Source organism: Equus caballus, chromosome 4 (assembly GCF_041296265.1).
Source record: "Equus caballus isolate H_3958 breed thoroughbred chromosome 4, TB-T2T, whole genome shotgun sequence".
NCBI lineage: Eukaryota > Metazoa > Chordata > Mammalia > Perissodactyla > Equidae > Equus > Equus caballus.
The window spans coordinates 63,286,441-63,310,484 of NC_091687.1; the positions used below are offsets into that span (position 1 = coordinate 63,286,441).

The window sequence follows — 24,044 nt, forward strand, 5'->3', positions numbered from 1 at the left end:
TATAGATAACCTGGGGCCTAGGAAACACCCGTGACACTTGCTACGAGTGCTGAAGAGGACTTTTAGTCGACAGTTCACCAGCCTGTTAGATACCTCAATAAAGTGAGACGAGCTCAACCAGGGAAGGAGCAAGGCCTAGAAAAGCTCATCTGGAATCTTTGAGGTGGAGGCTTTCTGTAATATGTACGTACTTAGCTTGAGTTTACAAAGAAACTCCAAGAACCTCGTCTCGTTCATTTGATGTTTGATACCTGAGGAAGCATAGGCATAATTTATGATTATTTATGCTTATAACCATGGTGTTCAGTCTACTTAACAGCAAGCTGCACAAATATGTCTCTCAGATTTCCCTGCTTTTGCCATTTCTTATATAATTACACCATGTAGCGAGAATCAGGCAGCTAAATTAGCATTCAAGAGACTTTCACTAAATGAGTTAGGTTAAGAAAAAGGGTGCTCCAATTTTTAAGCCCTGATGTGCTCCCGTACCAGCTGTTTGAGGCGTGGTGATGGCAGAACGTGACCTAAGGTATGCTCTCCCTGTGAATGCCACCAGGGAGTGTCCAGCAGGGCAGGCTCTCAGCACAGGCCAAGAGCAACCAGGGTTTCAGCTCTTAATTCACAATGTTTATTGCTGGGTCCTATTATGTATCATTGGTCCAAACAACTTTTTAAAATAATGAACATAATGAAAACATTATTTTAATGTTGAAAGTCTAAAGTAAGAGAAGTTAGTGAGTGTGTATAGTGTTAGGTATTGTTTGTCAGGAGTCCCCCACCCCCAGGTAAATAAATATCTGTGAGGGAGAGAAAACCGGGTAGCACCTTCAGACAATTCAGTAATTATAACCATTTTGGAATTGCCAAATTACTGTTTTCCTTGCTGTTACTGTGATGATAGGATGCTCATGGACCCTCTCAGCCTACATAAACATTTTCTTCAGAAGTCTGGAAACATTTCTGTTTCTACCAGAAGGCAGGCATCAACGCAGCCCCCAACCATCCAAATCGCTCCCTTTGGAAATCCAGCCTTTCTGTACATAAAACACAGGGGTACACAAGAGCCTTCTATTAAAATGCAAATGTCTTGTATAGGGTCACAACTTAGGCTGTAATGAGCAGGTACTAAGGTATATGGGGACACCTGAGAGCAAATCCTGCCCCTCGCTCCCCCGAGCATTTTACTGGCTGTGTACTTCGAGCCGGGTCACTTGCTCTATGTCTTGGTCTATGTCTTGTGTCAAATGGGACTAATACTAGGTGCTTAAGCAATGCATATAAAGCAACTAGCCAGTGCCTCATTAGTAGGCGCTTAACAAATAGCAGCTATTGTAACTATTTTATACAAACAAGAAGATGGTCAGAACTGTGCGAGTTGGTAAAGGTAGCGGAATCAGGATTCAAAATTCAGTCTGTCTAGCTTCATGGGCCAAGCTTCCGCCCAACCCAGCCCCCTGCCTCCTTTATAACAAAACTCCTGGCAAAGAGGTGGGAAGGAAAAAGATGCACTTTTGTCCTAGCATTGTTTAAGTCCTAGAATGTTCTAGACAAACAAATATTGTAGATAAGGCAAGAAATGATTCAACGAAGCTTCATAATATCCTTAACCTGGAAAGGGACTAACCAAGTTCAATTCCCAAGTGTAAAAAGAAAGACATGGATTTCCTTCTCAAATCTCTTTTAAAAAAAGTCTTCTGCAAAGTCCCTTAATAGAAACTACCTTAGACTAACTGCATAACTAGTTTGTGTGTATGCCATAAACAGACATGTATACGCACATAAATACATCATTCCTCATACATGTGCACCTCCAGAGGAGATTCCCTTCAAAGACACGTTTTTCACTGCACGGTTATGTTTGTAACTTACTCTTTTCACAGCCCAAAGCACTTCTCGATTTTTATTTTCATTTCATTTCTGAAAACACTTCTTGAGGAAGAGGCTAGGAAGATGACAAGGCCCCACCCTCCAGGAAGGGGCAGTGTTTCTGGAGGAGGCAAAGAGCGCACACATGGTCACCAAAAAGTATGGTGCTCACAACTCTGGCAGAGATGTGGGCAGGCGCTACAGGACGGAGAGGGAGGGGCCAATTATAATGACGCTGTTTTCTGAGGTGGAAGAGGCCTTCCGACCTGAAGGAAAAGATTTGTTTTATAATCTTACTAAAATAAACATTCTAGTTCATATTTCACTAAATAAGGTATTTAACTAACATGGTAGCATATTTTACTCCGAATTGGAAGCACTGCTAGGAGGGGTAATGTTTACTTCACCGGCTTGCAGTGAGGGTGAATTAAATACTATATGAAAACTGACTGGAACAGCCTCTGGCACGTAGTAATGATTCCCTAATTTGAACCAAGACACAGACCCAAGTTTTGTGAGGTCTGAAGCCTCAGAGTCTCTTTATGAAAAAAAAAATGCAACATTAGAAATACAAAATGTTTATGAAAGTGATCATTTATTTAGATTAAGAAATCACAAAATACAAAATTTTAAAAGCTGACATAACCGAAACATCACAAAATCAAAATCCAGAAAAAGAACCCACTATGTAAATTATTTAACCACCTGACACACTGCTATAAATACTTCTTTTGGGCTGCACACTCTTTGTTTGCCCCTCATACGACAATGATTTATATTAATGTCATTTTCTATAACGGGCAAAGATAAATCAGTCTTTCCTCAAGTGTAAGTGATTGAAATTTATTTTTAATTATTGATAATTCCAAAAAGTTACTTTCAGCCTCACAGCTTTTCACTGGTAATGCAACATAAATTTTAGGATCACTGTTAAATTTGTTAATATCTCTATTAATTTTCTTTCATATATGAGCCATAATAATTTGGGGCATGTGAAATTTTGTGCGTTAACTAACTTTAAATATTCTTTGTGTTGATGACACTCATTAACCAGTTCGTTGGTTATATTTTTTTGTGGTTATCAATATACACACACACACTCATGTCAAATGAGCAAGAAACTTAAACACAGAATTCCCATAAAAAAACGGTGTATTTATAAATGAATATTTTCATCATTAAGTATATTCCTAACCAAGGGACTTCCATATTAACTATACTCAGATAAAAAGTGAATCCTCTACTTATAATTTTACACATCTAACGAGTAGAAGAATATTCCAGACTAGCTTCTGGCTCCACACATTTCAAACTAATTTGTACTGGCAGATGTCACCAGACACATGCATGCTGCAATGCTCTCCCTGCCCCTGCCCCTTTGTGTAAGGACTCCAGGTGAGCTGGCACAGTGGAAGGCGTTCCTGGGAAGTGATTCCCACATTAGGATGGCTGGGAATAACTAAACTAGACACAGAGATGACTGTGAACATATAAATATACCCCACTAAACCCAAACTTAATGTGTCCCCAATTCAACTTCCCCTTAGCTACATCTCAAAAATACTCTCAACTCTGATGTCACCGAGAAGTGGAAGGAGAAGGGGAAGGAGTCACAAGGAGAAATGTTACTGAGGGGAAGCCAAAGTGGAAAAGAAAAATGTTAAGCGATTGCTTGTTAACCTTACTTTTTCAAATTTTACAAGTTATGATCCCATGAACACTTTGCTGTGCACACTGCTAGGGCTCCCCCAGAGCCTTGGAAAGGGCTGGGCGGGCCCTAACAATGTATTCAAAAATGGTAAAGCACATTGTACAAGCGAGGGGCCCTGGGGCTTCAGCTTCATTAGCTTCACAATAAATCTGCCTCTGTGGTCCCTATTATTATTCATCATTAATCTCAGTCTGTACATGTCTGCTCTCTCCAAATAAATTTCCCTTCCTTGGAGACAGGAAGTACTGTCTTAAGTACTAGCATATAGGAAATACTCAAAGATGTGTAGTCCTCACTATCTATAGCAATCTTGACAGAGAAAAAGAAAGACAGGGAGAATGTATGTATAACATAGATGTATGTATGTATTATATACACACATATAAACATACATACACATGTATATATGTGCACACATATATATGTGTGGTATGTAGGTACACGCATGCATAATACATACATGCATGTTATTTAGATATGTACTACATATGTATATGTATTTTATATGTTATATATCATTTATCTATATATTTTGTATATATATCAATTCTATATACAATACCAAAGAAACAGTTAGTCTTTCTGTGTTAATAACATGGTATCCAGATCTCGTCCCTTCACGGAGGTCTATCTCAGGAGAAAGTCACCATTACAGCCTGGCAGACAATGAACAGCGCTTCCTTTAAGAGGCCAGTGGGTGAGCCAGGCAAGAGTCACTCTGGCCATCAGGAGAGTATCAATGCTCTCTGGTGCTAGACAGAGAGGCTGTAGTTAGTGACCCAAGAAGAGTCACTTTGACTCCTGCCAAAGTGGAAAGAGAGTTATTGGGAAGACTTCATCCTTAAAGAGAATGTCCATTAATCTGGTCCCTGCTTGCAGCTGGCCTTTAAAAAAAATAGGCAAAACTACTGCACCATTTCAGTGCTTAGAGAGAAAAGCAGATAGAATTTTCTTTAAACTGACTTAGCATATTAAATGAAAGCCTTCTTTATAAAATAAACATATAATAAATTTCTAACATTTGCAGTTTCTGATTTTCATATTCTAAAGAAAAAAACAAGTATTATTCAACACCTTAGCCAGGTCAATATGGAACAAATCTATTCCCTCATCATGAAATCAAACGTATTATCTGCAATCCGGCAAGTATTTCTTTAGGAGTCCCCAGGTCGTGTCTGCACGGTCAAGATCTGAAGGTGAGGTAAAGATGGGATGGGAAGAGAAATATAAGGCAATGTGGGGTCTGGTTCTTGTCCTAAAAGCAACAGCTGGAAGAAAGGGAGGATTTTTAAGGGGTTCAACAGCATTGTGTCCTGTCTCTCAGACCTCAGGCAAAAACACAAGGTGTTTGGCTTCCAAACAGTCATAGGAAAGCCCCTCTCATTAAGTGTCACCAGCCTGCTCCAGCCTCGAGGCTTCTTCACTGTCATCAACAGGAAGAACAAGGTTTTCTGAAAACAGCTGGCAGCTTGCATTTCTAGAAGTGTCCAGGTGGGAGATGTCTCCAAAATACACGCACTCTAGAGGAAACCATTTTCCAAAGAATATGGGGGCTAATGTCAACTCAGTCAGTTGTGGGCAGAGTTTTTCTGTCTGGACATTTCAGTCACACCTCAGAAAACAGTACAGTAAGAGAAAACAATTAGAAGCTTGTGAAACTTACGACACAGGATGTTCATTAGCAATGTTACATAAAGGGTGATTTCACTGTTTACAGGTGAGAGGTGGGCAAATGGAAAAGCTACTGAAGACAGTGTTTTGGAGAAAGTTGTGAAGTTTCAGACATAGGGATCCCCCCACTGTGTGTGGGGTGTGCTCATGTGTGTGTGCAAACTCATGCACACACAGCACTTAGAAGCTGCCCTGGCTCTGTACCTGGGACCTTCTTGTGAACCGTGGGAGGGAGTAAGAGGGCATCTTGCCCCAAGCCACAGGGTGCAGGCAAAGAGCAGGGCAGGCCGTGACAAGCCTTTCATTCATTCATTCATTCAGTCATTCCCTCTCCCCACAGGAAATATCCTCCTAGGAATGTGCCCACAGGCCCAAGGCACAGTGCCTCTTTCTAGTCCTGGGGTTTTTCAAATAAATATAGGCCACAAGGAAAGGCCATGTTGGAAGCCGCTGGCCTTGACACCACTTTCCAGTCCACAGCGGCAAAGGCCTTTGCCAGCGCCTAAAGTACCTCTGGCCACTCAGAAGAGAAAGTGGCCAGAGGCTGCAACCCAGCGCTGGGCTGTTGAAGGGTCTCCTATTTCCTATTCTCAATCTTTCCTGGGAAGGGCCTGATGATTTTACAGTCATAAGTGGACACAACCCACCTTCTGTTAACGTCTAAGGTAGACTTTCACAGAAGGATTCCAAACACACTTCTTTAGTAAACACAAAATGGCAAGAAACTGGAGGATGTAGATAATTTAATACCGTAGACGAGTACTTTACACTTATGGGCTCACTTAATCCTCATCAGCCACTCCACGGGGTAGGTGCTATTAGTATCCTCATTATACAAAGGAGGAAACTGAGGCATGGTGTGGTTAAGCCATTTGTCCACAATCAAATGGCTGACAAGTGGCAGAGGTGTACATTCAAACCCAAGCAAGCCGGATTCGCTATGCTGCTTCTCAGATGATCCTCATCTCAAGAGTCTGGAGTTACTTTCTAAAGGAGGAAAACAGACCAATTGTGTCTGGAGCGGGAGTAGGAATGGTACTGTCTAATTCTTTACCTATTTGGCAATTTGGCACAGGCCCAGCTCTGCATATCTGTCTAAAATTCAAATTCTAGCTCATACTTACCAGCCACGGAAACTTAGGCAAGTTACGTAACTCTTCTGTGCCTCAGTTTGCTTACCAATAAAGTGGGAATAAAAAGGACCTACTACATATTATACACCCATCTATTTAGTATACGATGGTACTGCTTTAAGAAAATAATGCAAATATTTACTAAATTATTATTGGAGCCAAATTCTACATTATTGATAGTAACTATCTTATTTTTCTTTCCAGAGACTTTGACCTTGATTAATTAGATGATTAATTAATAACAAATCTACCTATGAAATGAAGCAGCATGGATTTCTTACCTGGATTTTGGCGATGAGGAAAGTAACAAGTAGAGATACACACCAAGAACCCCGCTAACATTCAGGGTCAAGAACCAACAAGTCATAGCTGTTGGAAGGTCACTATTAGTCAACACACTCCTCCTAACGGCGCATCTACAGGAAAATCTGAGCCAACAATCGCAAAGTTAAGGGTCCTAACATCTGGGGAAAGTTCTAAATGACCTGTGAGTTCAGTACTGTCACAAGAATAACTGAATTGGGCCAGATTCTGTATTTCAGTTTCAGAGGTGCAGTCTGCCTTGGTGCCTCTGCATTATCGGTTCCCTCTGCCTGGACCTCCATGTTCCTCATAGGTCCTCATGGCTAACTCCCTCACTTCTGTCAGGGTTTTGGCTTGTCTATCAGCTTCTCAGTGAGGCCTATCCTGATCAACCAACTAAAAATTCCAACACTTCCTTCTCCCAATCCACCTGCGCCTGTTCTAATCTTGCTCTTTTCCATAGCACTAACCACCTTTGCACATACTATATAATTTACTTCGTATGCTGACTGTTTATTGTCTTATCTCCCACCACTAGCACATCAACTCTCCAAAGGCTGGAATCCTTGTTCACCAAAAAATACCAAGTACTTAGAACTGTGCCTGGTACAAAATAGGTGCTCAGTATAAATTACTACATAAATAAATTCAAAATGCAGAGGTACTTTCACAAATGTATTAAATAACCAAATGCGGTAAGAATAAACAGTTGTCTTTCTGAGACCAAAAGCCAAAAGATTTCACAGCACTCGGGTGTGCAGACAGAGCAGGCATTTCACGAGTCTGTGACATGACCTTCAGCAGCTAAATTTAGTGCTCCTGGTGTTTCTATGATTCCTAGTGATCAGTTTAACGTCACCTATCCAGGATGTGCATGTCAAGAGTGTTTCTACAAACTCAAGTATCTGTTCACAGAGAGAAGCAAACAGATCCTGATCAGCTTCTCCCGTCTCCAGGAAACAGCCAGGCTGTGAAGGAACTGATAGCCAAGTGGATGGAGAAACAATTCCCAGTTGCAGGGCTGTGGGATGTCGAGGCAATTTAAGTTGGCTCGAGGGTTTAGCTGAGAAATTGCGCTGTACACAGAGACAGGTGCTCCAGTACTAGACCGGGGATGAAATGCAAGGAGAGGACAGGAACACAGGTGCAGCACTCTTCCCAGAGGCAGGAAGACGGCTACAACAGAGGATGGGGAAAATCACACTTCCCGCAGCTCTACAGCCCAAATCCTTGCCTCTTAGGGGTACAGGAAAACGGGTGAAAAACAAGACCTAAGTGTACATGTATAAGATAACAGACAGCTATGCTCAGCTGATGCACTTAATTAATCTGAATTAAACAATACCGTTATAAGGAAAACTATGGGCCTTGTACACTAAAGGCCTTATAAAAATCTGTCACGCAAGAAACACAGCATATTCCCATAAAATTCATTTCATTGCTGCTTCAGGATTTTGACTAGTGGTTAAATGATAATAACTCAGAAAGGTCCCCTAGATGGAACTGCCACCTAAGCATCTCTCTAATACTCTTCTGATTGCTAAATAACAAGCTCCTTGAAAAAATTAAAGATAAGATTAACATATATCTCTTAGTAGTCTCTTCATGCATCTTTTTAATGTGGCCACTGGATAACAAATCATTAAGTCAATCATTAAAAATAAGCACCTGTCTCCAAAAATATTTATAAACCGAATCACAAACAATAAATACCACTTAGCAATATATGTACAGAACTTTCACTAAATGCTTTATCTGATATATTTTCACTCATGTCTCTTCATCAGAAGTGTATTTATACGACACTGCCTACTGATCAGGTTGTTTTTATTCTTCTTGAGGTCACTTCTTATTTCTTTCTGCAAAGGGGGCTGTCTTTGAAAGTAAGTGGCCTCTCCTCAGCCGAGGTGACATACTAGTTTAATCTGGTCTCTTCACCCTGGGAATTCCAAATGTTTGTTCATTTTAACATTTACTTTCCATAAAGTTTGCTGGTTTCAAACTAATTTCAAAGTATAGTAATGGTGAGCCTTGCCACACAGTTCGCCTAAATTATAGCTATTGTTAGAAACTTAGTTTTTCAATATTTTCACTAAGAGAAGAACACTAGCCCTTTGGGAGTGACCATTACTTAAAACTCGAATTTTAGAAAGTTTAGGGAACCCTTAACTCTCTTAAAAAATGCTTGCACAATACTAAAGACAATTTCTGCAAACGTAAGAAACACTTGTGATTCACCAATAGTTAGTTTTAAATCCTCTACTTGATTATAAACTAAATCCTCAAGAAGGATAACTGTCTTTAACACATTTTAATAAATATAATTTACATTTTCTTTTAACCAGCTAGTCCAAGTAGGTAGGCAATGTGGGAAAATTATTAGTCACCTTACATTAATTATAGTTTATCCTGGAATAACTGGTAGCGAGAGTGAATGGGATATGCAATGCCAGCCTTCCCTAAGTCAGGAACTATTATTTATTTATATGTTTATATAATATATATTTATTCATTTTATTTATTATTTTCTACTTCTCATTGAAAGGGAAGTAACTTGAACTAACAAAATTTTTACTGGAACTTTGCATTACTGGAGTTTTAGCATTATTTTAAACCACCCATCATGAAAAATCTGATTTATCCTTTAAGCACGTTCAGTTATGATTATTCAATCGTGATATGAATCAGCAAATCTGTTACTCCATTAAACTCCTGCTTTTAAGACTACCAAAACTTGCCTAGATCTTCTGTCACACCTTTATCAGAGGAGATGGCAGAAGCTATCACATGGATGTTTTAAAACTTTTTAAGTTTCAAAACCTGGACAATTACTCATCAGGATTATCTTTTGAAAGACGTTCTCCAGACATTTTCAATGGTTATTTCCCATTTCAGATGCCCCATCATACCCCATTCTAAACTAGCATTCAAAGCTTATTAAGCACCCACTGTGTGCAAAGAGAAAGCATTATACTAAGCAAGGGAGCACAAGGCTCGGCCTCATTTTATTCGTGCATAAATACACAGCAGTCGTGATTTATTCCCTCAACTTTGTAGAAACGTGAGCTGCATCCACATGGCTGAATCTATAGCATTCATTTGGAAATGACTTTCTGGGGCAATTTACAGGTTCTCTGGATTAGACAGCCCCGTTGGGGCATCATGCAGTCCCTTCCAGCCCACAGAGGACAACTCGTCGGCACCGGCCACACCTTCCGCAGGTGGCTGGATCGCCTGAGCCAGATGAACCCGACCCATCTCCCCTGGCAGGGGCTCCAGATAGGAGTGTGTAACGTGTGCAAGGACTTCTGTGAATTAAAGGACTTGTTGAAGGCCCGGGGTCCTCAGCAGGAAGAGAAAGCAGCCGCCTCGCGGGGTGCCCCCTCCCCCGCGGCCACCGCGGCCCCGCGCCCGGGGCGCTGCGCAGGCCGCCGCCGCTGTGATCGCGGGCGCAGCCGGCGCACCTCGGGCCTAGCACAATTTGAAAGGCAAATCTCAGAGCTGGGGCGCATTTAAATGCCCGGCAGCGCGCCCCGGGGAATTGCTCTCCACCGGACGCAGCCGCAGGGGCCTCCGGGGCAGCTCGGCCTTAGGGCGCTGGGCGCGGCCCGCAGGCGCACCCGGGACCTCAGCCCGCAGCGCCCGGGCGTCCACGCCAGGCCGGGGCAGGGGCGGGCCCCCCGGGTCCCCAGGCCCGTGTCCCCGGCCCGGTCCGGTGAACCTGCCCCCGCCGGGGGAGACGGCGAGTGCCCCTTCCTCCGCCCGCGGCCGCCGGCTCCGGCCCCCTCCCAACGCACCACACCTAGCAACCGGCGCTGACAGGACGCAGTGGCGGCGGCGGCGGGAGGAGGAAGCGGAATGGCTGCCGCGGTGGAGCCACCCCCGCCCCCCCGCTCCCACCTCCCAGAGGCTGCAGCCGCCGCCGAGCCCTGACAGCTCGAGCCCGGGCGGAAGCGGCGGGCGGCATGCAGTGCCCGCCCCCCGCCACCCTCCGCCGCCCCCGGCGCCTCGGGCCGCCCCGACCACCCGGGCCAAGTAACTCCGCGCCCCTGCCCAGCGCCGGCCCTGCCGCCCCCTCCGCCCCACGCCCCCTCCCCGGGCGCCCGGCCCCGCCGCCGCATCTCCTCGCCGCCCGGTCCCTCCTCCCGCCGCCCCCGCCGCGGCGCACCCCTACTCCCACCACTTCGCAGCCGGCACGCACGCCCCTCGGAATCCCCCAGCCCGCCCGCGGCACCTCGGGGCGCCAGCCCCCTCCCCCACCCTCCCCCGGCTCCCCCCTCCAGACCCCAGGCACCTCGCCCCTCCGCATCCCGCCACCCCCACGCCCCGGGCTCGCACACACCCTCCCCGCCCCGCCGCCGCCTCCCTCCCTCCCGGCCACCCCTGGCCATTCTGGGGTTCTCGCCTAGGCAGGAGTTTCCGCGCGCCGGGCACCCCCGCCCACCCCCGGGCCATTTACCGATGTGGTTGTCCTCGATGTGCTCGATGAGGTCGGCCAGGGTGGGGAAGTGGAGTCCGCAGCCCCCGAATCGGCAGGTATTGGAGAAGAAGGAGGCGGCGGCGATGCCTGTCATGGTGCTACATCGAGAGCCCCCCTGGTGTCGGCTCTGCGAGCTCCGGGCGGGCGGAGGGAGGGAGGCAGGGTGGGGTGAGGAGAGGAGGGGCTGGGGGAGGGGGAGAGAGGCGGGGTGAGGGGAGCGGAGAGGACGGGACGGAGGGAGAGGGGGCGAGAGCGATGCAAGGAGAGCGAGGAGAGACCGGGAGGCAGAGGGGAGGCAGCAGCGGCGGTGGCGGCGTCGGGAGCGGCGGGGGGAGGGTGGGGGTGGGGGTTGAGGCCGCCGCAGCTGGGAGGAGGGACCAGGGCGCGCAGCAACAGCTGTGCGGCCCCAACCTCCGCTCCTGGACCGAGGCCTCACCTGGGAGCGCCTGCCACCAACTTTATCTCATTCGGCCTGCCCTTCACAGTTGGTAATAGGTGCAATCTCTTTGGAGCCTCCTTGGTTATGTATATTACATTCTCGACATATACACATCTATTAATTACACATGCATCCCTGCCAGGAGAGCTCCAGGAGTTACCCAGGGCCCTCTCGGGGACATTTGTTTGCACTTGGCCACCTGTCTAGGTGTGACACTCACATTCACAGGGGACCCAAGAAAGGTAATTGTGTGTGCACCTTACTCCTTAAACTTTCTTTGAAAAAAAAGTCCATATTCTCTGGAGGTTTGTACTAACTAATTGATTTTAATGAAGTTTCCCTCTAGGCCAGAAGAAAATCTTAGCTTTATTTAAATTTCAAAACAGAGTACTTGATTGTCAAGTGCATTTGCGTGTGTTTTACATATGTACCACCTTTGTTATACTCCCTGCTCCTTTTGGGAAAACAAAAACTAAAATGATTTCATTCCCCCAAATTACAGCACCCCACTGCCCCATCTCAGGTCTGGGCATTAACCCATCTGTGTCCCTGGGAACAAGACTGTCACAGCAGAAAGGACAGTGCATTGGTTAAGGCTGGAAGGAGTGGAAACAGGGTCAAGGGACATATTTACTCTTCATTTAAAAGAGAAGAGATCGCTCCGATCAATCAAGATCATACCATCCGGTGAGCATTTAAACTATAATGTTGACCAGTTAAGCACTTAAGTTGAATTTGTTAGGCTCTCTGAAAACCAGCATTTTGCTAAGAATTGATTACCTCCTTGTCCCCACCTCCACCCACAATTGCACTGATATTTTTACCTGTAAAGCATGTGTTCTCCAATAGCACTTTCCGGGTGCCTAAGGAACATTACACATTATCAACAGTTTATGATCCAACAGTGCATTTTTAAATTAATGCAGGTATATTGAATTTAGCGTTTTTCCTTAGGATAAATTTTACTGACCCTCTGGTGCAGATACATAGAGAAATAATATTCCCTTCTCCGTAAACTATGTTCATCTCTAGTGTTATTTGTAATAATAGGATTGTTAAGGCTTTTCACTTGAGTAGTTAAAGGCACCATAAAAAGTTTAACAATCTGACAGTCAGAGCAATTGGGGGTCATGAGTCCCCTCACCCATGGCTTTTCCTCTTCGTGCCCATCTCTTCTGTTTCCCGTCACAAGCTGACCAGCTTGTGCTGAGATGAGAGTTGGGTTGGGTGAGGCTGGGACAGTTGTGCCATTGAAGTTCAAATGGTTTTCTGGGCTCACTTGGGGGTGGGGACAGGGCTGGGGTGGGCCTTATAATGAGCCAGGGACCTGGTTGGCACTGGCGGGAGACTGAAGCCAGGGCCAGACAGGGGTCTAAAGAGCAGGAGTTAGAATTCTAGATTTTGAATTAGAAATTTGGCAGCTGTGCAGTGCATTCAGCTGCCCAGTCTGGAAAGGCCTTTAGCTGAGAGCAGGCAGACACACACCACAGCAAGGGACAGGACAGGGAAATGCAATGCCAAGACAGCCTCCCCTAGAGATGCGTGTTAGGCACCCCGACTCTGCAGCATCTGGGAAGCACCAAGAGTTTTGGAGAAGGAGTAACTCTGTCCTCTGGAGGGAAAACTATGTGGAATTATGAACTCCAGAGAGTGTGGAGAGGAAGAGAGGTGGTTCAGGCAAGAGAGCTCAGAGATGCAAAGTACTGGAAATGTGTAGGTGAAAGATGAAGGAAGTCAGGAGTCTGAGTTTCACTAATGCATAGGTCTCCACTACCTGCTATCAGTTTCAGTATTCTTAAAATAAAAGCTTGATAGGCCAAATTTAATAAATAGATTTTTTTTTTAATGAAAAGAGCCAAAAGAATTTATAAATAATGAATCAAGATTTTGATTTTTAAGATTTTAAATTTTTTTCTTTCCCTTGGGTAATTATTAATATTTTGGAAATAATCAGTTTATTTTGCATAGAATAACCTACTCTATTAATTCTTCATATGTAAACTGAAGCTTTACTTATATGACATTCTGCTCACACAATTTTTTTTTTAATCTGCACACACTAGGTATTTCTGGGCTTTGTAAGAGAGACATAATCATGGTTTTTTAGATCTGGAAGATACTCTGGCCATCAAACCCACTATTTTGTAGATGCAGTAAACTGAGGCCAGAGGCATGGAGTGAGTTCTCTCCAGGCACACACAGCTAGTTTCCCTGTATTCATAGTGCATTCAGTAAGGCATCAACAGACAAGAAAAAGACAAAGATAAAGTAACCACAGGCAAACTTTTAAAAAATGGCTTTACAATGACATGCTTACCATTATGTACTTAAATTTAAAAATAGTTGTTTCCAGGGTGTCCCTTCAGATGAGGTCAACATTATAAAAATATATAGAGGAAACTCTTCAACCTATTATGTCCAAGAGAAAGTGATGGCTGATATACCTCTATACTTACAAAAAACATTTGTCTGCCTGATTTGGGTATTAAAAATATTTCAAAGGAAAGAGACAGTAAGAGAACTGAGGAGTCAGAAGGAAGTGATAGTGGCTGTGAACTAGAAGCATTCCATGAGTTTAAGACCCTTTTCTTGGAAACCGTTTGCCTCTCCCCAGAGCACTGTGCCTCCCAATGAGTAGCCCCAAACAAAATATGGACATTTAGTGGCCCCATAGCTTGGTGCTTATCATTACACATGATTTGGGATCCAGTAGCAGTCTCCCAAAATCTAGCATGGCCATTGCCCACAGGATGGGGCAGCTGCCAGGAGGTTGTGACTCCATTGATCTAACGGAGCCAATCAAAGTCACCGAAGGCTTCTGATTCATGTAGTTGTCTGGCCTCCACATACACGATTCTGTTAATTTAGGGATACACTGATAATCAAAACCGGGTACTTCCTGTGCCCTGCAAGGACATCTGTTAGCACTACGAGAGGATCTGTATGAACATTGGATCCTATTTTGAATTTTACTCTCCATGCTACCTTCAACTCTACCTCTCTCAGGCTTTCTGGGTTATTCCCCAGGCCCCTTTTCAGGTGCTTTTCAGGTTTACTGGATGTAAACAGGTTCTTAAGTGGCTTGAGGTATTCCTTTTACTGCCACCATTATGTAGGCTGAGCAGATCACCAACCCAGGCCGTTTTCAGCTCATGCCAGTCTCTGGCCACTTCTAAGAGTGTCTGACGCTCCCCAGCTATTGAGGACTCAGGCTGCCACTCCTACCAACCGCAACCTTTGCCTTGACAGGGTGTTTTCTTTAGGCCCCACCTTCTCCCAAAGATGACAATGTCTGTTCCAGATTTTCTTGCTTAATATTTATGCAACAAAGTCTTCAAGTTCTTTGTATAGATTCTATTCCAGCTCAGAAATGAATCAGCTTCATCCACTCTTTGACGATTAATTCTCATTTTGGCCCCTAGTCTCATTGTGCCTGGAATTAAGGATTGCCCTTAGAATAAGTAAAGGGGATTCTCTAGTAGGATACCACCAGTGACCAAGCCTCATGGGCATTACCCCTTAGCTCTCCCTGGCTGCTTCTGCCCTACTGACTATATACATAGCTATGGCATTTCATTTCCTGTTCCTTGCAGGATTTCTCCAGAACTCGATTAGTGAAATACCCAGCTGATGACTGCCGTTCTAACTGAGCAACACAGTTCTACTCCGCTACTGCAGTCTGCCACACTGCCATCCGGATGGTAGCTCCACACTCAGATCTGATGGGATTTGGCCAGCCCAGCCTGCAGGTTTAAATAAGGTCATAAGAACAGCCAAGCAATTAGTATTTCATTCGTTTCTTTAACATATCTTGACTGAACATCTATGCAGGGCTCTTGGTGCACAACTCCAAAAAGCGTTATTTATATAGGAAACTGCATGGACAGTGACCCCAGGATTTGTACAACCCTGCAGTCCTGATCCATTGTGCAAGCTACAAAGGATACAATTTGAATAAGACAAGTACAGTCTCTCCTCGCTTGAGGGAACACCAAATGCTTTTGCAGGGTCCTCCTGAATTGGTTCTAGGAGCCTGCCACGGTTGGCTCAGGGGACTCTGTGTACTGTCCTCTTGGTTGCTCTGGTGTCTGCCATTTCCCTCCTTTCCAGCTTTGGCTCACTCAGATGATAACTCTTGTTGCTATTGACTATAATTCAGTTATTAAGGCACTAATGCTTGGAAAAGACTGCACAACCTTTTTGCCCATAGATGTGTCCTTAGGCATTACCAATGCTCACCCAGCAATGCCCAGGGTTGAGGATTTTCTCTCCCTTCAAAGGCTGCTAGCATCTTTTTTGTCCTGGCTTTTTAAGATTTCACCACCTCCCACTATTACAATCCTTTTCCTGTAAGACTCAGACAAGCGTCAGTGGAGACTAGGCTAGAGGATGAAGTTAGGAACACTGTTCCGTGATCTGATCTCACCTCCCCAGCTAGAATCCCTCAGCACCAACCTTTGCCATCAGAATAAGCTTCCTCTTCAATGACCATCATAACAGGATCTCTGCAGGAACCTTACCTCCTGCTGTTCCCTAACATATCTTTACAATTCAAGATGGACTTTATTTTAGTTTACAAAATGCACTCACAGGCTGCCCGGGCTTTGCATGTATTATGTAGCCTGCCTGAAACATTCTTCCTTCTCCCCTCTCATCCCACCATACACACTTCAGCAACTCAGCCTGTAACCTCCTCCAAGAAGCTTTCCCTGCATCCTGCCTCTTCTTCCTTCCCTGCTGAGCTGGATGCTTATCATCTGTGCTCCAGCCAACCTCCCTCTGCATTAGATTTTGGCTGTTGGCTTACTGGCCTTCCATCCCCTCTAGACCAGTAGTTCCCAAACCTTTTTGATCAAGAACCCCATCAATAAAAAAATTGAAATCTTGATCTCATGAATATTTATATTATTATTCATAAGTTATGTACAGGCACTACTATTCAACTATAGTATGTATATTATAAAACAAGTCAGACACTTTAAGAAGATGAGCTTTTTAAAAACAGAAATGGAAGGTCTAATATTTTCATTTCACACCCCAGAGAATTGCCTGGCCCCCATCCTGGGGTGAATGCATTCCACCTTGGAGGCTACTGCCCCTGATCCTAGCCTCCTTGAGAAAAGAGACTGTCTTTCATTGTGCCTGCACACAGTGCTCAATAAATGTTGTATGGGGGTACAGCTCAGCACTGTGATAAGACAATGTGCTGAGATTTCAGTTTTCAACGCTGAAGCAATTTCGAACAATTTTTTACTGTTCTTCTCTTATGTAGCATCAATGAAAGATAGTCTTCAATCATCTCTCACCTTGGATAGATTGCAACAGCTATACCTTCCCACGATGGTGGCCCAACCTTTGACGAGACCTCTTGTCAGGTCTAGCACAGCGTCACTGCACCATGCCCCTAACAGGCACTTGCAAAATGCTTGTCTCATTGGTTTTGACGGCACGAGTTCCTAGTCTCTGCTGATGCAGGCAAAGCCGTTCAACTGCACAGAGATAAGCATGGAGCCATTCAGCCATGACATGAGATCCGACACTAGCTCCCCTTTTATTTGACTGAGTAAGACACCTTTCCCTTTCACAGATGTTCAAGTTCATTATGGTGATTATTTTAAATAATGATTACCACCATTCATAGAGTGCCTACTGTCATGTCAGGCATTGGACTAGATGCCTTAACATAGACCAATTTTTAAACCTGATGAGATAGATAAATGCATTATGCCCTAATTATGGATGAGAAAAAAACAAGACCCAGGGAAATAAAGTAACTTGCTGAGGTCCGTAAAGCTAATAGGTGCTGGAACTAGGATTCATCTCAGGTCTGTGTGAGTCCAGAGTCCTGGCTCTTAACATCAATACTTCAATTTAGGTGATATAGAACATTTCCCTTTTCTCTCCTTGAATCTGGGGGAGAAGTGGGGCTCTTGGACACAGGCAGGACCATGCTCACATACATCACTGACACCAAGGTTGAGGGGCAAGAGCATCCTACTTTGCCTAATGCACTTCGGACTGGGTACTGAGGGTCAGGATGGGGTATGATGATGGAGAGGGCTTGGGGCCTCCATCAGGTATTGAGGCTCTTGCTTTGTCTTTTCCCTTTACTTCTCTTTTGGAAGGTCGTTTCATTGCTGTTGCTGAGCTTGTTTACTGGTCTTAAATACCTTATTTTAAACTTGAACTTTATAGAAAAGTAAGTCTTTGAAAAGATACCCTTGTTTTGCTCTTCAGCAAAAGGATAAGGTAAAGTTCCTGACTTACCCTTCATTGTGTACCTTCCTACTGTTGATTTTAGGGGTGGAGCGGGCAACACAGGCATCACCTATCATGCGGAAAGCTGACTCTTGAGCTTTTGTCATGCTCTTTGTCTCCAGTCTGTAATGACTCTAATTGTGTTGCTTTTCAACCAATTGTTTGGCATAATCGTATTTTCTGTTGTAGTTTTAATTCCTAGAGTCATAGAACAAACAGCCCTGCTGAATGCCATCTCAAAAGGCTCTGAAACTCAATCCCTTCTTTTCCAGAGCTAGACCCACGTGAAGGCTGCTTTGCCTTTCCGAAAATGGGCCTAGATGCCACTAATTTTTCAAGGAGGGACTTTCCCCTTGGTTTTATAACTAGATTTACCTTTCTATAATTTTCATCTCATTATGCTTTTGCCAACATAAGTGATTCTTTCTTCTCTGTAGTGCCTTATATATTTAATGACTTTTTTTTTAATCTTAGCCATCTCAACCTCGGAAGCCCTAAAGGCCAGGCAAGGGGAGCGATGAGAACAGAGGGCAGTGTTTGAGTGCACATGTGTGTGTTGTGTGACTGGTGGGGACCTGTGGTGAACTGGAGAGCACTGTTCTCTCAAAACACTGGGAGGCAAACATGTTCCATCTGCGAGCCCCATCTGGCCCATGAGCCCACCCATTTGCAACCTCTCTTTTTTCTCCCAAGTCATGGTATAAAAATTAGATTCCTTTTACTGTCAACACCCAAAGAGTATCCAGAGTAATTATTTCTAAATTTCTCACTACCATGAGATTCGATGCACTCTAATTCTCGGTGCAAATAATTCAAAAAGGACCCTGTGTGCCTTAAACAGAGCTGGAAGATGATGTCAGAGCTGCTCAGGTAATGACTGTATCAGAGGGAAGAAATACTTGGTAAGGGCTTCTTCCAGGCTCTAACACTTCTTGGTTGGCAATTTCTTTCCGTATTTCCTAATGCAGATCAGAGTCTTAAGAAAATTAATTTTCAACAAGGGGAGTATGTGATAACTCCAAATTTACCTAAAATGAGTGCTACATGTAAATACGTTTTATAGTGCCTGAGCTGTCTCCAGTTATATTTTAAAGTAATTAACAAAACTCTTCAGTTAGCAGGTTTGGCCTTCCCAATCTATGCACGTCCCCACTCCTGGGTCTTCAGTTCAAGGTCATGTCGCCTTGAAGGCATTAGTTCTTTTTAAAAATGTATACAGTAGGGGCCGGCCCCGTGGCAGTGGTTAAGTTCGCGCGCTCCGCTGCAGGCAGCCAAGTGTTTCATCAGTTCGAATCCTGGGTGCGGACATGGCACTGCTCATCGAGCCACGCTGAGGCAGCGTCCCACATGCCACAGCTAGAAGGACCCACAGCTAAAAAAAATGTACAACTATGCACCGGGGGGCTTTGGGGAGAAAAAGGAAAAATAAAATCTTTAAAAAAAAAAAAAAAACGTATACAGTGATCTAACATTTAGATGACAGTTAATCTTTGGTGTCAGAGCCAGTGCATGATTCCAATTTCTTTCTCCTTTCTCTTTCTTCCACCATCCTCATTCTGACCCCCCTTCCTGATCCTGTATGCCCCCATCTTTCCCCACCTTGTCCCCTGACCCCTCCAGGATTCCTTTTAGGACTGATTCTTGAATGGGGCCTGCCCATGGAAAGTGTTTGGTATTGTATTTGAGAGAGTTGCACCAGAGAGGAGAATTTGAGAAAGAAACACAGTTAGGAAAAAGGAAATTGGGAAAGAAAACCAAAAACAGGGCAGAAACAAAGGTTGAAAAGATCTTTCTATCTTCTCTCTCACATGCACCAAAGTCCTGCAGCAGAGGAATCCTCCTTTCAGACAACCCCTCCTCAGTCTCCCATCCCTCCGAACCACATCTGGATTAGCATCTTTCTTATTTTTCTTACTCTGTACCCTGGTCCAACAGACTAACCAGAGGAAAGGTCGCTACAAAAGTTCAGCATCAAAAAGACCTAGATCCCAGGGCCGGCCCGGTGACACAGCGGTTAAGTTCACACATTCCACTTTAGCGGCCTAGGGTTCATGGGTTCGGATCCTGGGTGTGAACCCTGGGTGCGGACCTATGCACTGCTTGTCAGGCCATGCTCTGGCAGGTGTCCCACATATAAAGTAGAGGAAGATGGGCACCGATGTTAGCTCAGGGCCAGTCTTCCTCAGGAAAATAGAGGAGGATTGGTGGCAGGTGTTAGCTCAGGGCTAATCTTCCTCCAAAAAAAAAAAAAGAAGGATCTAGATCCCAGTGCCAGGTCTATCACTTACAAGCTGTTGACCTTGGGTAAATCAGTCACTCAATCTCTCTGAGATTTCCTTATCTATAAACTGGATATAACAGTACAGATCCTACCCAGCTCCCAGGGATGAAATGAGATGCTGAATATGAAAACACACTGGAAACTGTAAAATGCCGATCAAGGATGAGGCATTATTATTATTTTGTTGTTGTTGTTGTTGAGGAAGATTAGCCCTGAGCTAACATCTGCCGCCAATCCTCCTCTTCTGGCTGAGGAAGACTGGCCCTGAGCTAACATCTGTGCCCATCTTCCTCTACTTTATATGTGGGATGCCTGCCACAGCATGGCCTGACAAGCGGTGCCATGTCCACACCCGGGATCAGAACCGGTGAAGCCCGGGCTACCAAAGCAGAACATGTGAACTTAACCACTGTGCCACTAGGCCGGCCCAAGAGGCATTATTATTATTATCTCTGAGTCCAGTGCTGCAGATGTCATGGCCTTTGGTCATCTCTCCTCACCAAATGTCCTTAGGTTTCTTGCAGACGGGGATGGGTATTACAGTCTGGTACAGCAGTGAGGCAGAACTGTATGCTTTAGGAGGGAAGCTGGCATTTAAAATTACCAACCATTGCTGTTCCTAAGATATCATGAGGACGTGGAATCACTTTGGAGCATACCTTCTCTGTTCTGGGGTGAGCCATCTGAGTGCATCCTTTTAGTTACGTAGACACAGTAAGCGTAAGCACCCATTATTCTGGGAAAAGGTGCAACGGGAGTCATTTTTGTTTGTTGTGTTTTCTTTTCTTATCTAGGGCTTGGGGCTTCAACTCTGTAGGCAGATGGAGTCTTGCTACCAAAGTGACTGGTTCGGGAGGTGGACCCAGAAGGTCCCAAGATTTAAGCTCAGAACTTTTATTCAGTGGCTGTGTGGATAAAGGCCCCTCACGTCTCCTCATTTGAACAAGAAAGAATGTAGCTCGGCTGATGCTGGCAGACATCTTATGCCCATGAAGGACTTCTGCCTGAGGATGAAACCAACCTGGGAGAACGCAGAGTTGAGAGGTTTCAGAGAAACTGAACTGGAGCTCTCACAGAACTGTGCCTGAAGCCCACAGTGGTCTTTGCATTTACATGACCCAATGACTTACCTTTACTGTCCAAACAAGTTCAAATTGTCTTTATAGTACTAGATACTGATAGAGAGGTCATCCTAAATGGCATAGAGTTTGAAGGTTTCTGGAGAAAGGGTGGGAACGTCACGTAGTGTTCAAGTTGCTCACTGACAGGAAGCTGCTCAAGTCTCCTCATCTTTCCCACTGAAGCTCCCAGCCGTGAGCAGCCTCTGTTGGGTTGAGGCGGGCTGCCTCTGATCAGCTGATGGGAGAAGATGCTGCTGGAGGGAGGGTGTCAACAACAAGGCCTGAGTTGTTGTAGGGGAAGGAAGGCTGGAGTGGGTCCTAGCATGGGGATTTGGATAATGCCGTGTCACTAGGTTGATGGACATGTCTGTGGTCCATGATTATGCCTATGTTCAGTTTTAGTAGATGCTGCCAAACCGTTTTCCAAAGTGGGTTTACCAATTTACATACCCACCATTGATATTTGAGAGTTCCCAGAACCTTTTACTTTTCCTTTGCCCACAGGCTAATAAATGAGGTGTTCTGGTTTGACCAGAGTGCAGCAGTTTACAAAGGGGGCTTACAAAGTGCAAGTTAAAAGGGGGCTGCTGGAATAAGACATACCAAAAAAGGCACGCGCTTGCGCACGAAAGCAGAATTCATGCAGCATGGCAATTCAGGGTGATGCTTTAGAGGTAAATACATTTCAATATTTTAATTAAGTTATAAAAAATGCAAATGTAACCCAAATGCCTGAGGACCTGCTGGTTCTAAACTGTCCTCCATAAAACAGGAAGACGTCAGGACTCCATCAAAATTTCCCTTCCGGGGCTGGCCCTGTGGCCGAGTGGTTGAGTTCCCGTGCTCTGCTTCGGCGGCCCAGGGTTTTGCTGGTTCGGATCCTGGGTGCGGCCATGGCACTGCTCATCAGGCCATGCTGAGGCGGCATCCCACATAGCACAACTGGAAGGACCCACAACTAAAATATACGTATTTTACATATAAAAAATATATATACACAATTACATATAAAGTATACATATACACAACTAAAATATAAAATATATGGGGGGATTTGGGGAGAAAAAGGAAAAATAAAATTCTTAATAATAATAAAAAAAATTCCTTTCCTTGTATATTGTGGTGGAGTTTGAGAGAAAGTGGGGGGGTGTGTGTGTGGCAGATGGTGCACAGGTGGGAAATGGTAAGAAAAGTTTTGTACACAAGTAGCAGCCAGTCAAAAATATTCCGTTATATTAAATAATTTAATATGTGTTGCAGAAACAGGCAGGAAGATTTTGTAAGATCTCCACTAATACTTGGTAATTTTTTGTTAATTGTTGCTTAAAAGAATGTCTCAGTTATCTAAAAAATTCATTACATTTGGCTTAGTTAACCAGCAGCAGCAGTTTATTAAGCATGAAGGATTTTCTTGAAAATGGTGGAGAGAGTCGAAATAAATTTAACCGACATAATATTCTCGTTTAAATATGCATTTATTAAAAACAAGCCAACATTCAAACCAATGAAATTATGCATGCTCATTCAAGTAGTAGCTAATTTATTCCCATGTTGCCTTTCATGGGTTCCATCCTTGGAGTAGGGGGTGGCAACCCCAGGAATTGATTTCTTTGTTCCCAATTGCAGTGTCATTCACCCCCTTTTGTGTAGGCTTGTCATCTATGCTGGATCAGTAGTATTGTTATCAGTCAGTACCATCTGCCAGCCTTTGGGAGCTAATGAACAGACCTTAGGAAATTCTGGCTTCTTCTCTGGCCTTGTTCCTGCCACATTATATTTGGTCATTTTCAGCAACTCACATTTTCATCCATTCACAAGCATCTTGTGGCGGAGACTTCTAGGTGCCTATCCAATATCCATCCTCATCTTGCTCCTTAGTAACAGATTTTGTCAAGGGAAGCAACGCATCCAGATTAAAGCCAACATTTCACAGCCTCCCTTGCAGATAGGGGTAGCCATATAACTGAATTCTGGCCATTGAGATGTAAGTGAAGGTTGTTGCATGGGGTTTGTGGGAAGGCTTCTTAAAAACCATACTGACTCAACTGCTGGGCACCATTTTCACTTGGCCCTTCTCCCTTTCTGCTTCCAAGAGCAGGATGTGATAGCTGGAGCTCCAGCAGCTATCTTACGAACACGCGGTTAAGGACCACACTCTACGATGATGTTCTGGAACTGCCACATCAGCCCTGGACTGCCTACCTCTGGAATTCACATTTTGTGAGAAAAATCATTCCAGTCTTATTTAAAGCACTGTTTCTCAGGTTTTTATTACTCATATTCAAATGCAAAATATTCATTCAGTGTAATCATCCTTTTGATCTGTTCAATGTTTTATAATTGTTGACCAGAAACCATGCAACAGAGATGTACACAACTCACTCAGGTTCCCTGGCCTGGATCATGAAAGATTAAGCTTTAAAGGCTCCACCAAGCTGAATTATCCCCATGAAACCAGGGACGGGGTGGCAAGGCAAGTCCTTCTACTCCCGGGTAGTACTGAGGAGTCCACAGGGTAGACTGAAAGCTTGAGGTCTAAGAGGTATCCTAACAGAGCTCTCGGCCTGTTGTCATGGCAGCAAGGAGAGATCCATGGCAATATGTCAGAACCAATATGAGACTTCCTCTTGTCTTTACACTAAGTCTTGGAGGCCTCCCTGTTTGATCAGGCCGCCTGAATCTAAATGTCAAGATCTTCTGGCAGGTATAAAATATAATCAGCCCATGGACACCTCCTCCTTGCCTCTGCCTTTCTTCACCTGGCCTTGGACTAGGGATGGT

At 44.5% G+C, this 24,044-nt stretch overlaps 1 protein-coding gene and 1 long non-coding RNA gene across 2 annotated transcripts in view; one reads left to right on the forward strand and one right to left on the reverse strand.

Moving 5' to 3' along the window:
• Positions 1-11,621, reverse strand: part of JAZF1 (JAZF zinc finger 1) — a 321,433-nt gene extending 309,812 nt beyond the window's left edge. Inside the window, exon 1 of the mRNA XM_023639427.2 lies at positions 11,144-11,621. Coding sequence (XP_023495195.1) covers positions 11,144-11,258 — 115 coding nt within the window. The 5' untranslated portion in view covers positions 11,259-11,621. The remainder of the gene's footprint in view (positions 1-11,143) is intronic.
• LOC106783081 (uncharacterized) lies at positions 10,657-22,364 on the forward strand. The gene is made up of 4 exons (XR_002807494.2): positions 10,657-11,220; positions 12,106-12,290; positions 15,197-15,363; positions 20,937-22,364. It is a non-coding gene; the product is annotated as an uncharacterized lncRNA (long non-coding RNA).
• Positions 22,365-24,044: the final 1,680 nt, after the last annotated feature.